Source organism: Rhyacophila brunnea, unplaced genomic scaffold (genome assembly GCF_057557595.1).
Source record: "Rhyacophila brunnea isolate RB1 unplaced genomic scaffold, BYU_Rbru_1.0 scaffold_20, whole genome shotgun sequence".
In the NCBI taxonomy this organism is placed as follows: Eukaryota; Metazoa; Arthropoda; class Insecta; order Trichoptera; family Rhyacophilidae; genus Rhyacophila; species Rhyacophila brunnea.
This window is the reverse complement of record NW_028232860.1, coordinates 32,151,852-32,169,041: the sequence shown is the minus strand read 5'-3', so window position 1 is coordinate 32,169,041 and position 17,190 is coordinate 32,151,852. Positions and strand designations below refer to the sequence as shown.

Sequence of the window (17,190 nt, the reverse complement as noted above, 5' to 3'; positions counted from 1 at the left end):
AAACATATATTTTCTATCTGTTTTGACACTATATAGTGTTCGTCCACCAAATAAAATTCCAGATTGATAGATTATGATACTATTGGGAAATACCGCAGTGTTGCCAGTCGATATGGATTCACCTCTGTACAATGGGGCTTCAATACAAATATGTGATCTATTTGTGGTCGGAACACGTGCTGACCTCAAGGCTATCACAAACTCAATCAGCGAGTCGCGTTTGCCATAATTTATTATTATTTCTCATGTGCATCGACGTGCAACGCTGCCAACTTCACACGATTAGGTAATACCATTTCTCTGCATGTTTTCACACTGGAAAATATCACAGAATAATTCTTCGTATTTCTGGAAGAAATATGTGGAATTCTTTTGACTTCCCACTGGCAACACTGGACCGATGTTTAAATTTAGAATTAAAATAAATTTGAAGACAATATTATACCTACCAGCGATTGTAAAATCGAATTAAGTATCTTTTTCGACTATTAACTATCAAAGATCGTGAAGAAACCCTTCTCTATATAATATAGACGAAGGCTAAGCTGTACAAATGTTACTAGGTTAGATTAGATTAGATTAATTTGTAGCGAACCTCACACTGATATTGCCCGTATCTGTCAAAAATTCGCAAGCATTTTAACACAACTGTATAATTAGTGGAAGCAGGCTTGACAGTACATATGTCTATTGTCTAGGCCCCGCATCGGTTGAAGTACGGTCTTATGATGGAAAGGGCGTAGAATAAATTTTTGAGACTCTTTTATTTTGGGTTATATGGATATTATCCGTGGCCCTATCAGACTGGCTTTCTCGGCATGCACACGTAATTGTATACTTGGTGTAAATGAAAATTCTGCATCCGTTCTTTGTTCTCCCAATGTGCAAAACAAACCTGCTGGGAGGTTTACGTTTACGTTTACGCGAGTGTGAGTTGGGTGGACGTTGTTTTATAGATTTTTTATTTAGTTCATTCAGTGTGCTTCTATGTAGGTACATACTTTTTTAAAACTTATATTACACCATATTTTTATTTAAATATCGTGAACACTTTCGATTCGTAATTTGTCACGTTCATTATGGGTGAAATAAATAAATTTCAATTTGCATCAAAATATGGCTTTATTTTACTATTTAAAATAATGATGTTTATGATGATATCTACCTACTCTATTGGGGTATTAATGTGTGATAAAACATAATGATAAGGAAAGATTTTCATACAAACTCGATAGATTATTCATGCTTAGCTGCCAAAGATGTCTCAAATTTTTCATTATGGACTAGACAGGGTTTTGAATGTGTGAGTGTCATACGAAATGAACCACACATTATACACGTGCTATAGTGTGTGTTGCAACTATGACCGCCACATCCTGAAGCGGGCCCCCAGGCCAGGATCTTTGTCGGCCCCCCTACCTATCGCTAAGGTTAAAAGCAGTGTGACGCTCTACATAATATTTTCCATATGGTGTTCCAGCTAAAATTAAGGATATTCAGTGTATTTTAGCGATTTTTTGTATTTTTCAATAAATCCATTTGAGTTATGAAGTTTTCGAATATCGACATACAATAATCAAAATTTGCATCAAACAATCACATATTTTAAAATTTTAATAGTCTTGAAGTAAAATAGCGCAGCAGGCGACTTTTTTACCATTAGAGCAAATTTATGATGTATGTTTATCATATTTATAAGGTAGTCGCACCACGCGGGGCCTACTCAGAGCCCGGGCCCCCAGGCTAGACCCCTGTCAGCCCCCCCCTTGTGGGGGCCAGGGTTGCAATTTTCAAATACACCAATATTGAATGAACGTCAGTGCATACATCAAGAGCAGTTGTCAGAACGAAGGACAAGCGTATTCTTAACACGTGTTTCAGTTTATCCCATATTCTTCCACACTCGAGATCGGTTGCCTGTTACTCCATACCCGTTAGGTATTTCAGTTCCCATTATTTTTGAGTTCCCTGGTCTTCCACCTCGAATATTATATTATATCCATGGCCAGAAAAACACAAATAATAGATTATATAAAATATAATAGCGCACAACCGGTAACAGGTATGGATGCATTAGATGTGCATTCATTAGGTACGGCTAGATACTGATTTTGGAATAACGTACCAACATATAAAATTATCGTTGTCAAAAGAATTGGAAACGCGACATCGCTGGATCGTTTCCAAGTTCCAGATCTTTCATTCAGGATAGAGAATGTTTCTGGAGTAGGCCAAGACCCACCATGAATGATGATTACGACACACAAAACACATACTTAACAAAAAAACAAACGATTTGTTTTGGCGATTAGTAGATATTATTATCAAATATTCAGATCAAATGGAAGTACAAACTTACAAAAAAAAAACATACAGAGAATGAAATGAACATTAGTTATGCGGCACGAGAAGTTTCATTGGCAGGTTTCCATGTCGGATATCAGTGATGCAAAACCATCCAGATTTAGCTGGCACATTAATTTTACCATGTTTTTATTAACTCGTATTCTTGTTTGTCCAGTACACATTTTTTTTTGTTTGTCCAAGATTTGTATTGGACGATGGAAGATTTTTAACTAACTTCCCAACTAGCTAGACATTTGAAACTTTTAGAATATATCAGAACACGATGACAATGCATTCTTTTAATACTTTTAGTCATCTTTAAGCATGATTGAATTCATTTCCAGTTAATTCTGTTTTGTATGGAAAGTTATTTCGGAAAAAAATTCGTAAAAAGTAAAACAATATTGGTTGCTAAGGGGGCCCTAGCAACTAAATTATTAATATATACGTGCGTTACTATGGAAATCAATATGAAATGTCAAAATGACGTTTCAGTATTCTATATTTATTCAGTATTTCTATCAAGTACAAAAAAAGTATTTATTAATACATAGAATTGTCAAGTTTATATGATTCAACAGAAAATTTAAAAACATGGTAAGTACCTATATAAAAAGTTCTTTTTATCTTGTAATTATTTATTATAAAAGGTATATGTACCTACTTCATTTTTTTCATGACATTATACTTGTACTTTAAAATTAGAACAATATTATGACCATTTATATTATTCGTATACCAATACTACACGAGTAGGTAATCCAATCCTGAGCCAAAATTCTGATCCCGGGATTTCGGGATTACAATTTGACAATCCCGGGATCCCGGTACTGGTCCCGGAATTGGCATTTTTATCCCTTGGTAATATAAGATTTTTATATTTACAAATAACATTGATAAAATCGGTCAAAAATAAACCTAGTATAATTTATATTATTTAAGACATTATTATTGTTAATATTGTATACCTTCAATCTTGGAAATACATAAATTTAATGGAGTAAATAATATTGTAATATAAAATAATAATGTGAGTTTAATATGAGATTGCTGTTTCTGAAAGTAAAGACTTAATGAATGGGTTAGCGAGATTTAAAATAGTAAAGTAAATCATGGTGTACCTACTTATGGCCTTTCCGCTTCATAAATCTAATTAGTCAGCCAAATATGAAACTGCCGTAAAATGTATGAGATCATGGTGGAAGTGCTTTGTTGATAGTGCGAAGCATTGGTTTTTTCCAGTCTTTCTCATTTTTATTAATTTATGTGAACAAATAAAATGAATCGGCTACTTACACATAGGTAGAAATCAAACTTCATTTAAACTCAGTTTATTTCAAATGTAGTTTTTTGTTATTAAAAGTATTTTTTCTGTTATATTTTCGTTTTTATTTTATTTTCCATTAAAAATTGATGAGAGCTTTCGAAATGTGGCTGAATAGACGCATCCTCAAAATTCCATGGACTGACCGCGTGATAAATGTTGAAGTTCTCAATCGAATAGGGAAGGACCGAAAAGTTTTACGTAGTATCAAAACCAGGAAACTACAGTACCTCGGCCACATTATGAGAGGACAGTAGTATTCCCCAACTTGCCATTCAAGGAAAGGTAAGCGTAGAAAAGGACGACGCCGCATTTCGTGGCTTAAGAACCTCCGTGATTGGTACGAGGGCAGCTCCACCGAACTGTTCCGGGTAGCAGACGACAAATCTAAGATCGCCTTGATGGTGGCCGACCTTCGCTAGGGGATGGTGCAATAAGAAGAAGAAGTGTGATTATTTTATAAAAATAAGTGTGTTATATTTTTTTTATCCACGAGACGGTGCGATAATTTTGGGGATTTTTTAAACCGGAACGGCGCTCCGGTGCGGTCAAGCCCTGCGTATAATTTATTAATTGTGTGACTGGTTTGAACTCTTTCGAGGCCCCTCTTTAAATTTTCTGTCGAATCGATTGCGTTAACTGCGTCAAAAAAATTGCCGCTTAATAATTATATATATTTTTTGGCGAAATTTTCACCATCACTGGATAGCAACATGCGGCACAGCACCAACGGCCTCAAACGATCTAACTGGGAGCTAAAAGCTTTGACACAGAAAAACTATTAAAAATTCATAGAGCGAATAAGCCTTGAACTGGCGCGGAAACCGATTTCGCCATTACACGGCTTTCCAGCTGAGAATAAAAATATCCTCATAAGTACTTACACTCAGTTTTATTTTCAGAATGACTTCGTCGGGTTCCATTATCGATCATTTGATTTAGACCAGAGTTTTCCAAACTTGCAACACGAGCAGCGGCAGCTCTACTGACAAACATATAGCCCCCCCCCAATGGATTTAGACATGATGTTCCTATAATATTCTTAAGTGCTCTCTTCAAAAAGTGCAGTTTTCCGCTAAGAATTTGGAAGAACCACACATGGACTAAACTTCTTAGTATATGATGCTATCGGATTAAGATTGGAATATCGTGATTATTACAAATATTAAATTGAAGACGTTCTCAACAGGATGTGAAAACACAAATCATAAAAAGGTACACCGAATGAGCTTAAAAGAATTCATAAAACATAGTTCATTTAACTTACCCCCACCCTCATAATTTTATTATTATACTTACTGTATTTTTATCCGAGTGTATAAAATTGGCTGCTGGTGGGGCTGTATGGCTGTGAGACATGGCATCTTACTAAGCTTCAAGAGTCTCGGGTTTTGAGCTTTGAGAATCGATGTCTATGCCGAATCTTAGGGGTACATTGGTACGACCGCGTTACAAGCACCCGAGTTCGTGAGCAGACACAACAACCTTCGGTGATTGAATTTGTCACGAAGATACGCTTTACATGGCTGGGACACGTATTCCGGATGCCGCCAAAGAGTGCGGCACTTCGTACCCTTGTGGCACAACCTTAAGGGTTCCGTCGCCGTGGCCGGCCCTCCCTCACCTTTCAGCGGTGCTACAAGAGCGACCTACGTGCTGCAGGTCTGACATGGCGAGAGGCGCAAGAGTTGGTGATGGACCGAGGGAAGTGGCGCCAACTTGTGCTTGCCCTATGCCCCAATGGACGTGACAGGGTGGAAGAAGAAGAAGAAGTATAAAAAGGATAAAGGTGGAATGATCGTTTCATGTAAATGAATACGTTTGAATTATATTTTATACTAGCTGAAGTACCCTGCTTCGTACGAGGTCGCTTCATTGATCAACATCTGACTTAAAAAATCAATAATAATTAATTACATTTTTCAATATTTACATATCTGTATCTAATCTAGGCATACAACATGTCGAAATGAAAATAATTCTGACGAAAAAAGAACATCAAATTAAAATCGAATCCAAAACATGCAAACCGTATCCTGATCTGTCGTGAAAATTCAAAATTGAAATTGGCAGGAAAGGTAATTTTAATAAACAATATTTTTATTTTTCATTTATGTAGATGTGAGTTGGGGCCAAATAAGAAAAAAATCAATCATTTGGACTTTTATACTTAATAATATTATCGACTGTCGAAAGGAAAAAGGACGTAACTCTCAGTTTTTTCAAAAAAAGGGTTTTATTGAATAATAACGTTGTACACGAATAAATACATATTGTGTCCAAAGGATGTAAGCTGCAAATACCGATTTATTATCTAAATTTATCTGGCAATCAAAAAAAAATAGTAGGAAAATGGGAAAACTCAATAATTATTAATATCAGATTAGGAATTTATTAAACGAAATTATTAATTGTCATGCACTTCATGGTTATGTCTATTTTTTATTTTAACTTTGACAGAAAACCATAACAAAAACGTTTTTGTGCCTCCTGTAAAATTTGATTTGTGTGGATTACGTTCTTTTTCTTTTCTACAGTCGATATTATATGTATAGATTATTAGCAATTTTAACTCCATAATATGTATTAGTAAATACACCTTGTTTCATAATTTCATAACCATATTTCCTCGTTTGGTTTTCCCAAGGGTCACGGGATCCGTTGTATCGAACCCAACAGACGAACGACTGGTGTGTGCCTAAAAGGCTTCCCCGGTAACGGTGCAGCGCAACTTTTCCCCTCCCCTATGCACGCCCCCGCAGCTTACCCCTCCCTAGGCACCTTGCTCACATATTATTACAGCCTCGACGGTTGGGAGAGCTTTTATCACATCATTACGATACGCATCCTAGCGGTGTTATCTTGCATAATATTATTACGTTGTTTTCATTCGGCATTTTGTATGGAGAAGGTCCCTAATACAAATACTAAAAGAAGAAGTTTACTTGGGTGATTTAGTAATTCATGCTCACTTTTTGTATCAATACACTGGTACCTATCTATGTATCTATATATTTCAAAAAGCCTTGATAATATTATAAAGTGTGGATGTTATATTAAAATCTATGGTGTGGATGAAAAAAAATGATTACAAGATAAAAAGATCTTTTTATATACCACGTTTTTAAATTTTCTGTTGAATCATATAAACTTGACAATTCTATGTATTAATAATTTAGGACAATTAAGGCAATTATCAACAAATCATTTTTTTTGCTACAAACAAACAAATATGGAATACTGAAATGTCATTTTGATTTCCATAGTAACGCACGTATATATTAATAATTTAGTTGCTAGGACCACCCCCTTATTTATGGGGTATGCTAGGACGCTAGTTACGTTACGTTATGCTAGGACCACCCCCTTACTTATGATTGGATTACGGTTTTCTTCCGAAATAACTTTTCATACAAAACAGAATTAACTGAAAATGAATTCAATTCTACTTAAAGATGGCTAAAAGTATTAAAAGAATGCATTGGCATCGTGTTCTGATATTATATTCTAAAAGTTTAAAATATCTAGCTAGTCGGGAAGTTAACTAACTAAATAATAAAATAGATTGCAAGATTTGTACTGGATAAACAACCACCGGACAAACAAGAATACGAGCTAAGAAAAACGTGGTAAAATACAGAACGTGTTATAAATAAAGTGTCATTGGAGGTTACACATTGTATTACTATTTTAGAAATAGAGAGCATCAGTTGTTTATTCCCCCAATGTGCAGAGCCTACCTGCCACTGGTAATGCCAATTGGGAGGGCGATAACTATGTTCAACCAAATTGCTTCGGGTGTTGATATATTCCACATGCGTGAGGGTGAGTTTAGGACTTAGGTGGACGCTATTTTATAAATTCTTAAAATTGGGTCTCCTTAGCAAACTCGCTGTATTTCTTTGAATTTCTATAAATGTATTTTCACTGTTTGTTTATATTATGTTCTCTTTTTATATTTTCATTTTTATTGCTTTTATTACTTATTTTCCTTCTTTATAATAATGTTTCATGTCATATTGTCAACGTCTTAAACTTATAATTTGTAATGTCCACAATACGTTAAAAATAAATTGAATTACACACTTAAATCTCAGACTATAAGTATGCTAAGACAATAATTATATCTTTTCGGTCCTACTATATGGAATGGAGCCGTGTAAATTCACAGAAATAACCCTCAGAAATCTTTCTAAAGTGTTGATATACTTTAGCCATATCATTTGTCTTGATATATATATTAAGCATCTTATCATTCAAGTGAATATTTTCCGTAAGCGAACATCTGGCAGTAAAAGAAAATTCTGGCCTAAGAATTCCAAAGACATTGATTATTGTAAATCAACTTAAATACACACATTAATGTTGTGTATTACCACAAGAACATTATTTTGTCGTTTGCGACACAAGGTCTATCATGAAAATGTGACCGGAAGCTCCCTTACAGTATGACGACGTTCCGCCTCCCCATAAGCAGGCGTACCATCCGCGCCGCTCGATACAGCTCACGTGACGTAACCGGCAGAGTACCAACCCAACCGACCGACCGGCGACCGCCGCGCTTCTGGAACGTTCCGGCAGCGCTCACGGTCAAGGTCGGAGCCGCCTGTTCTTTGTGTCTATGGTCACGGTTGGGGCGCGGGAAAGCGCTCGTGTCTTAGGTCGCGAAAATGTCACTGTCTTGTTCCTATTTTGAATACTTTCCAATTATGCCTGACCATAGAATGATACATATTGATGGATATCATAACCACGTATTATGCATTTGTTACCTGCTCTTATAGTAGTGTAGGTCTCATGGCCCCTACAATGGGGGGGGGGGGGGGGGGGGGCTCTAGGCTCAGGAAGGGCCTGGCGTGGCGAGTCGACCAGATACGTGATATAAACACACATCACAAATTCTCTCTAATAGTAAAAATAAATCGCCTGCAGCGCTATTTTTCTTTAAAAATGACGTTATTATTACAAATTATGTGTAGGATACAATGTTTAATTGTGTATCGATACTCGACAACCCATAATTCAATTGAATGTATATATGTAGGTATACAAAAAAAACACTAAATATACACATTCATTTTACCGCGTTACAATGCCTTTATCTTTAGTAATAGGTAGGAGGGCCCGCCAAAGATCCTAGCCTGGGGGCCATGCAGTACCTACCTAAATAAAATGTTCGCTGTAACGGGTCGCTGACAAATGTTTCTGTAATACTTTTTCTAGGTCAAGAACCACAATTAAATATAATTATATTATGTCAAAAAGTTCATTAAAGCGTCAATCTGAGGCGAAAGATCTTGGGATAATTTTTGATTCTTCATTATCTTTTCACTCGCATATAACTTCTACGGTACATGCTTGCGAGTAAGCTTTTAGGATTCATCATGCGACAATCCAAACCATTCAAGAATCCAAATGTATTACGTACACTCTACGTCTCATTAGTGCGTAGAATTATTGAATATGGGTCGATTATCTGGTGTCCTTATGAAGTTTCCTATAAGCTTATTTTAGCGTCGAGAAGAAATTTCTTCGATGTCTTTATTTTAAGACATATAACTTACTATTTTCATTTTCCTTTCGATAAATCGTCAAATGATTATTTTCTGACTGCCTTTCTACAAGGCATGCTTACTTTTCACTCTCTCGAATCTCGTAGGTCTCCTCTGCTCTTGAAACACTTTTGCCTATTATCGCGAGGGATGGTTTCCAATCTTGGTGTCCTAATAAATTTGAATTTACAGTAATTAGCGAGGGGTGCAAGGTGCAAGACTAGTCAATGCGCTCCCCAAAGACGTAGACATTTTCGGTGACGTGCTATGTATTTTTTATTCGAAAATTTATTTTTCAGTATAAATTGTAGGTACTTAAATACTTACTTAAGTACGTAAATTCATTGGTCGTTTTTGAATAGGCAATCATTACTGATTTAATTGTATAGTGGAACAGTTATAAAATATATTTTCTTTTTTCTTTTCGACCATGTCCGATTTTAATAGGATCATATGGGCCTCCACAGAGTAGAGGTTTGTCTTAACAGATTTTGTTTTTTTTTTTACGGGAAATGGATGTCAGCCACTTGCTCAACCTATTAGGTCCATACGCTGACTCACACACAAATTGAAAAACAATATGTGTACCTACTTGCCAGACCCAGGGATCGAACCTGGAACCCACGGCGTTATAGTCCAACGCTTAAGCCGCGCGACCACCGTGGGTGTAAATATATATAATTTTTAATTATTTAATTATTATTGTTTAATTATTATTATAATTTAATTTTTTTGAGTATTTATATAATTTTTAACAAATCATAATAATACGTAAAGTATCATAGATAATTTATAATATAAGATTTACAGAAAAAAAACTTATTTTTTAAAACTGTCTTTCTATTGATTATATATGTTCCATTTTCAAATTGGAAACTACGTGCACGCTAAGGGCGGAAACAAACGTCACTATTTTGACTGAGAAGTAGACTATAAATTTAATTTATTTATAGCCTACTAGAAAAGCATTAAGACGTCGTGTAAAATTTATGTTTCGTTTTAACGATGTAGGCACCTAAGGGTCCATAATATAGCGATAAAAGTGAATTCTCCTTTATCAGTCGTCGCAGTTACATAATAAATTAATCCCTCTCGTTAATAGCGTTAAATATTTATAGAAGTCATTAATAATAAAATGCTATTTTCGTGGCAAACGATATTATTTATAATCTGACATAAAATGGGTACAACATTTTTTAAGTGAAACCATATTAGCAATATGACAAGATAAGAAAAACTTGTTATATACATACTTACAACGTTTTTAAATTTTCTGTTGAATTATATAAATTTGACTTGATTAGCTTAAACGATCAAAAAAAATTGCACTTGATAGAAATAATACTGAAATGTCATATTGATTTCCATAGTAACGCACGTATATATTAATAATTTAGTTGCTAGGACCCCAGACCCCTAGCAACCAATAATGGTGTCGAAATAACTTTTCATACAAAATTAACACAAAATACAGAATTAACTGAAAATGAATTCAATTCTACTTAAACATGGCTAAAAGTATTTAAAAAATGCATTGGCATCGTGTTCTGATATATTTTAAAAGTTTCAAATGTCTAGCTAGTCGGGAAGTTAGTTAAAAATCGATTGCAAGATTTGTATCGGACAAAGAACCACCGGACAAATAAGAATTTGAGCTAAGAAAAACGTTGTAGAAATGTATTTTCTGCACAAACCGATGATAGTCCAACCGTTGGTAATTAAAATTCTTACTCAAATTCTTATTCAATTTAATTTCAATTCATTTTAATTTTTCAATTTAAGATTTATTTTTTAACATATTGTGGACATTACAAATTATAGGTTTAAGACATTCACAACATGACATAAAACATTATTATAAGGAAGAAAGAAAAATAAAAGTAATAAAAGGGATAAAAATGAAAATATAAAAAGAGAAAATAATATATACATACAAAAGCAGTGAAAATACGTTTATACATATTATATAGAAGTTCAAAGAAATACATCGAGTTTGCTACGGAGACCTAATTTTAAGAATTTATACAATAACGTCCACCTGAACTCACTCCACGCAAGTGGAATATATCAACACCCGAAGCGATTTGGTTGAACATAGTTATCGCTCTCCCAATTGGCATTACCAGTGGCAGGTTGGTTTTGCACCTTGATAGAATAAACAACTGATGCTCCCTATTTCTAAGATAGTTATAGTCAACACTGCCCAGAATGGCAGATACACTACTGCCTTTAAGAGTAGGTAACAAATGCATAATACATGGTTATAATATTCATCAATAGGAACCTATGTATTATTCTATGGTCAGGCATAATTGAAGTGTAATATTTTACATTGAATAAGTAAACATAATTCCCATAAGGTCTGTTTTCTTCAAAGATTTTTTCGTAAAGGATTATTCTGATGGTTTTTCAATATATTATATATTATTAAACTAGGTTTGTACATATTATATATTTATCATTTTAAAAATATTCTGAAATCACGTGACCAAGTTTGGATTTCCCAGAGGATTTTCCTCTCTCAAAATCCAAAGGTAGGGTAGGTAAACCTTAAGGGGGGACGTGCGCCGCGTATGTCAAAATTGAGATTTTATGCTATTTTCAAAGCATGATCCTGGACATTCCTTAAACGTTGTAGATAATCTATTTATATAATTTTGAAGCCTTATTATCCTTTATATTTATTTTAAACATTTGATGACTGCATTAAGTATTTTTATTACATAAAATAGTATTCTTTTAAACTTTTCGATCTAATGTTTTAGAATATAGTCATATTTCAGTACATCCATGTGCATTGGTGTTCAGATTTTTTAGGTTTATTAATTTTTAAAAGCATTTATAAAACCATTAGTAAAATTTATGTTGAAATTATTATAGTTAAATATTTACGATAAAAAAATATATTGATAATCTCAGTGATCCCAAATTTGACAAGAAGTAGGCATTTTATTATTAAAAAAATGGGCGAGATTAACACATTTGAAGATAATTCTAAAGATACTGATTATAAGATACTTATACTTTGTACTTTGACCATTTAAATGTGATAAACGTTCTACGAATAATGTTTGCTTTATAATAATTATTGACCTAAGAATAAGGTAGTATTTTTTTGAAATACGCTATTTCTATTGGCATATCCCAGTGGCTAAGCTACAACATACGGCCGTAGCCATAAATAAACAAACGATAAATGAAGTAGGGAGTAAGATCATGTTAACGCGCGTGTTTGAACATGTACCTAACCGAAAAAAAATATATTTAAAAAAAAGCTCCATTTTGACCTACGCTGAGCATGTGGGCCGTTAATATTACTTAATTCCATCCCTATAGTATATCACCCCATTTCACCGTAGTGTACACAATATTATATGTGTTATTTCTGGGCAATGAATGTACTACATTAAGCAGTAGTAAAGTTTCGATATTACGTTTTTATTTAACGATTACAAAATGAAGAACAACATAGATCGATATTATAGTAAAGAAAGAAAGATAAAAATGCTCTGACTTAGATGGGTACCTGCAAAGGTTAACTGACTTCCGTATTTCGAAGAACATACTTTATGGTTTCCTAGGAGGAGGAGACCATGGGGAGATCAAGATTTCTTTGGAGGGTCAATGTGGGGAGGGATATCAGGGAACTGTTGCTAATGGACTACTGCAGGGTAGCAGCGGAAGATCCAGTGTACTGGAGGCGGAGGATTGAGGAAACGAGCGTTCAATTTGAACTGTAGCGCCATCGAAAAAAGTAGAATACTATTAATAGCTTGATAATGACAAATATTACAATGCATGGCCCCCACATTCTGCAGCGGGCCTATCGCTAAGGATAAACGCAGTGTGAGGCTCTATAGTAGCGTTTTCCAAATGGTGTACGCGGTAATATTAATGTGTAGGTATATTTAGTGTTTTTTTGTATATTTTAATACATCCATTTGAATTATGGAGTTGTCAAGTATCGATACGCAAATTTGTGATGTTGTTTATCTCACTTATTTGGTTGACTCGCCTCGTCGGGCCCCTCATGAGCTCGGGCCCCCAGGCTAGAGCGCTGTCAGCCCCCCCTTTGTGGGGGCCATGTTACAACGTACCCACTCATATTATTATTTATTTTTTATGTACTCAAATGTAATAATTATTTTCATCTATCCGTTTAAAATAGCGAAATATCATTATTATTTATTTATTTATTTAAGAAAACATAATTTTGTGGACATAACAAACCTAAATTCAAGACGTAGGTACACAACATGAGATTTACATTATAACACATATTAGCCTCACAAGAGAGAAGCAGAGAATATAGAAAGTAACAATAATAATAACAAAAAAAAAAATTAAAAAAATTTAAACATTTTTAAGTTCAATTTGATACAGAATAGTTACAAGATAAAGAACTTTTTATATACTTACAACGTTTTTAAATTTTCTGTTGAATTATTAAACTGAAACTTGTACTTGATATGAAGTAAATAAAAAACAAACAAACAAACAAATATAGAATACTGAAATGTCATTTTGATTTCCATAGTAAGGCACGTATATATTAATAATTTAGTTGCTAGGACCACCCACTTAGCAACCAATAATAGTGGATTGGATTTCGGATTTCTTCCGAAATAAATTTTCTTACAAAACAGAATTAACTGAAAATGAATTCAATTCTACTTAAAGATGGCTAAAATAAAATAATGCATTGGCATCGTGTTCTGATATATTCTAAGAGTTTCAAATGTCTAGCTAGTCAGTAAGTTAGTTAAAAATCGATTGCAAGATTTGTACTGGATTAACAACCACCGGACAAATAAGAATACGAGCTAATAAAAACGTTGTAAAAATTAAATTTTGAAAACAAAAAACATACAATTTTATAAGTAAGTACAGAAAAATAAAGTTTCAAAAACAAAATGCAAAGTACATCATTGAAAATGTCCATGTCTTTAGGGAGCGCATTTACTTATCTTGCACCCCTCGCTAATGGTGCCTGATAGGCTTGACACGAAGACACGATGATATAAATATAGTAAATTTGATAATAAGAATGAAAAATATTTATTAACAATTCAGAAAAACTAAAATTTCTGTTGGTCAATATATATTAAACAATGGACATTTACGAGAACAGCTTGTTCATATTATGTTATTCCATCAAGTAATTCAAAAATATCATCTTGATTCAAATTATCAAGTTCTTCAAAGGCGTTATTCATGTTTGCTGAAACACAGCAGAAGAAATTTTAGCGAACTCGCGAAGTGGTTGAGAATTATTTCATGGAAAAAGCAAAAATGTGCTATATTTCAATAAATAAATTGAAAACTTCCTGATCCCAAATGTACTCATGAAAAATAAAAATATATTACGATAATATATTATTATCTTAAAAAAAATAACTAACATAATATTTAATTTGGTAAAATTATTTAAACAACACTGAACTATACTTAAAACGCTAAATGGGCAATGGTTAATATTTTGACTTTAAGACACACACACTAATTTTCAGCCACTGATGCCAACTTCACGCCGGTTGGCCTTGGTATTGATCAAAGAGCATTCTTAACAAACTTTTGAAATACTATGGCCAATGACCAGAATTGAAATTACAGACTATAGTGTGAGTGGTTAATATATTAACCAAATTCGGCATTTGCCCTATACCTAAAGGGTGAAAAGTACGTAATTAGTCTAAATGCGGTAATTTGAGCCTACGTGAGGGTGGCACTTCGCTTAGGTATGTCACTGAATAGCTGTCAAGATTTGAGAAACTACGCGGGGAACAGCGGACTCACATAACTGATTGATATTCTTTTAGGGCAACGTGAAAAAAATCTTTAGACACGAACGGTGCCACGACACGAAAAAGTTTGAAAATCACCAAAGTAAAAGTTAACTCAATTAATATTAATACCAATATCAAGTACCTTAATAACCATTCCGTTTGCTTATTTTAATTTGGCATTAGTCAATAAGCATGCTTATTGAAGTAATGCTTTGAATTTTCACTCTACTTCCCATCTCGATAGCTATATTCATTACACCCTCCATATTCCATATTAAATAATATGGCCTGCGGCATATATATGCAGGGTACATGTATTCATGAACAGCCATAATACGAATTCAAGGGCAGATGCCTGTTACATACTCGAACACGCGGTACGTATACATGGCGTTATGTCGACTTCATAAAGTGCACTATACCAATAGCTTGTTCATGTATGCAATGAAGTGTTTCAGAACTTCGCGTGTGTTCGTGATTGCGTGGGTAGGCTCCGGGGCGTTTCCCGCGCTAATACTGACAAAGGTGTGTACCATTTTGTCTCTAATTGAAACAAGGAAAATGGTGTAAATCTGTATTTACAAAGAATACGGCGGAAAGAGAAGAATTTTTAAACAATGTTTGAGACTTTCACGGTTGTTTTTGTTATCGTAATTAGATTCTTTGGGTTTCCACCGCGTCTACTTCTTCCTTCTTTCCTCGACGTTTCGGACTCGTGGCAGAGGCCATTATCAAGCGATATGTGTTATGATGAAAACGTCATAGCTTCCGGCACTGTCAGCAAAATCCAATATTCGATCCGGTATATCTGATCGTAACGAGTGACACATTACTCTGAGCAACGTTTGCTCATAGCTAATCGGATTCCTTTTGACATTCTTAGAGCGACGTTTGCATTCATACACCTACACACTTCATCATAACACATATTATATCTCTTGATAATGGCCTCCGCAAAGAGCCCGAAACGTCGAGTAAAGAAAGAAGAAGTACACGCTGTGGAAACCCAATAAATTTTAAAGTTTATTATTGTGAATTAATGAATGTTGGACAAATGCAGTGGTTTGTACCCAAGAAGCACTAAATCACCATAATACCGAAAACCTGATGGATCGATGAATTCTGCAAGTGCGGCGTAAGTTAGTGCGTAGTGAACTATGGACTGAGAAGACTAGTAAGAATTTGGGAAGGACCTTCATTCTACAGTAGATTTACATACTGTGTCATGAGGAATGTCTCAGAATGAGAGTGCTATTAAACGTTTCCGGAAAATGTATTATAATTTTTATGATTAAATCGAATTTCGTAAAGGAGTGGATCAAATCTGGATGATGATCATGAAATACGATTATGAAAATCAATGCTTTTGCATAGGTACTCGTACCTTCTCTTGTTCACGGTCGTCGCCACATGGCTGATGATTGTAACCACATCCAAAATGCAGTCCGAGGATAAGTTACTATAGTTACTAGATACTATCAACATTAATAATGTAATTATTATTATTTTTTTGTTGTGAAGCATTTTTACAATATTATAATATTCTGACTATATTTGATTAATTATAGCTAACGTACAAAATGTCATTTATCCCGTGCCGAGATGCGAAGCTCTCGGTAAAAATGAATATTGTTAACACTCTAACACTCACTCGTGAAGTGCATACATCCACGAAATGGCGCGCACACACACAAGATGGCCGCGCACACATTGAAAATGGCTGCCTATTGCCATGCGCGAAATGCAGGTCTGTCTGTAGGCTGCAGCTCGTTGCATCGACCGGCGTCCAATTTTAATAGCGGGGAAGCGCGGGCTGCGGGAGGGAGTCAGGTCTGGCGGGGTTGGCTGTAAGGGCCTAGACTGCCATTAAATTATTATATTCATTTATGGTTTAACCTCAAGGCCACGCCAAATATTAAACACGCTTGGTAGTGGTAGTCACTGGGGGTTATTTCAGGAATCACCGTATGATAAAATTAGAGATGTTTCAATGGTACTCGTAGTAAACGTTCTGCAAACTCAGGACAGTTTTGGTTTACAGACTTACTTTACACGTAAAAGTGCTGACTGTCTCTCCAATCTTCTTCTTCAAGAGTAAGCGAGACGCGATGTTGTCATTTTATAGTACTATTTTTGACAGGACGTATTGAAAATCGGTTAACCTCAAAATGAATAGTTTGTT

At 34.6% G+C, this 17,190-nt stretch overlaps 1 protein-coding gene across 1 annotated transcript in view; it reads left to right on the top strand.

Moving 5' to 3' along the window:
- The first annotated feature begins 8,118 nt into the window (after nucleotides 1-8,118).
- LOC147071528 (O-acyltransferase like protein-like) overlaps nucleotides 8,119-17,190 on the top strand; it is a 110,371-nt gene continuing 101,299 nt past the window's right edge. The window contains exon 1 of the mRNA XM_085947965.1: nucleotides 8,119-8,265. Within this exon, the coding sequence (XP_085804091.1) occupies nucleotides 8,119-8,265 (147 nt within the window). The remainder of the gene's footprint in view (nucleotides 8,266-17,190) is intronic.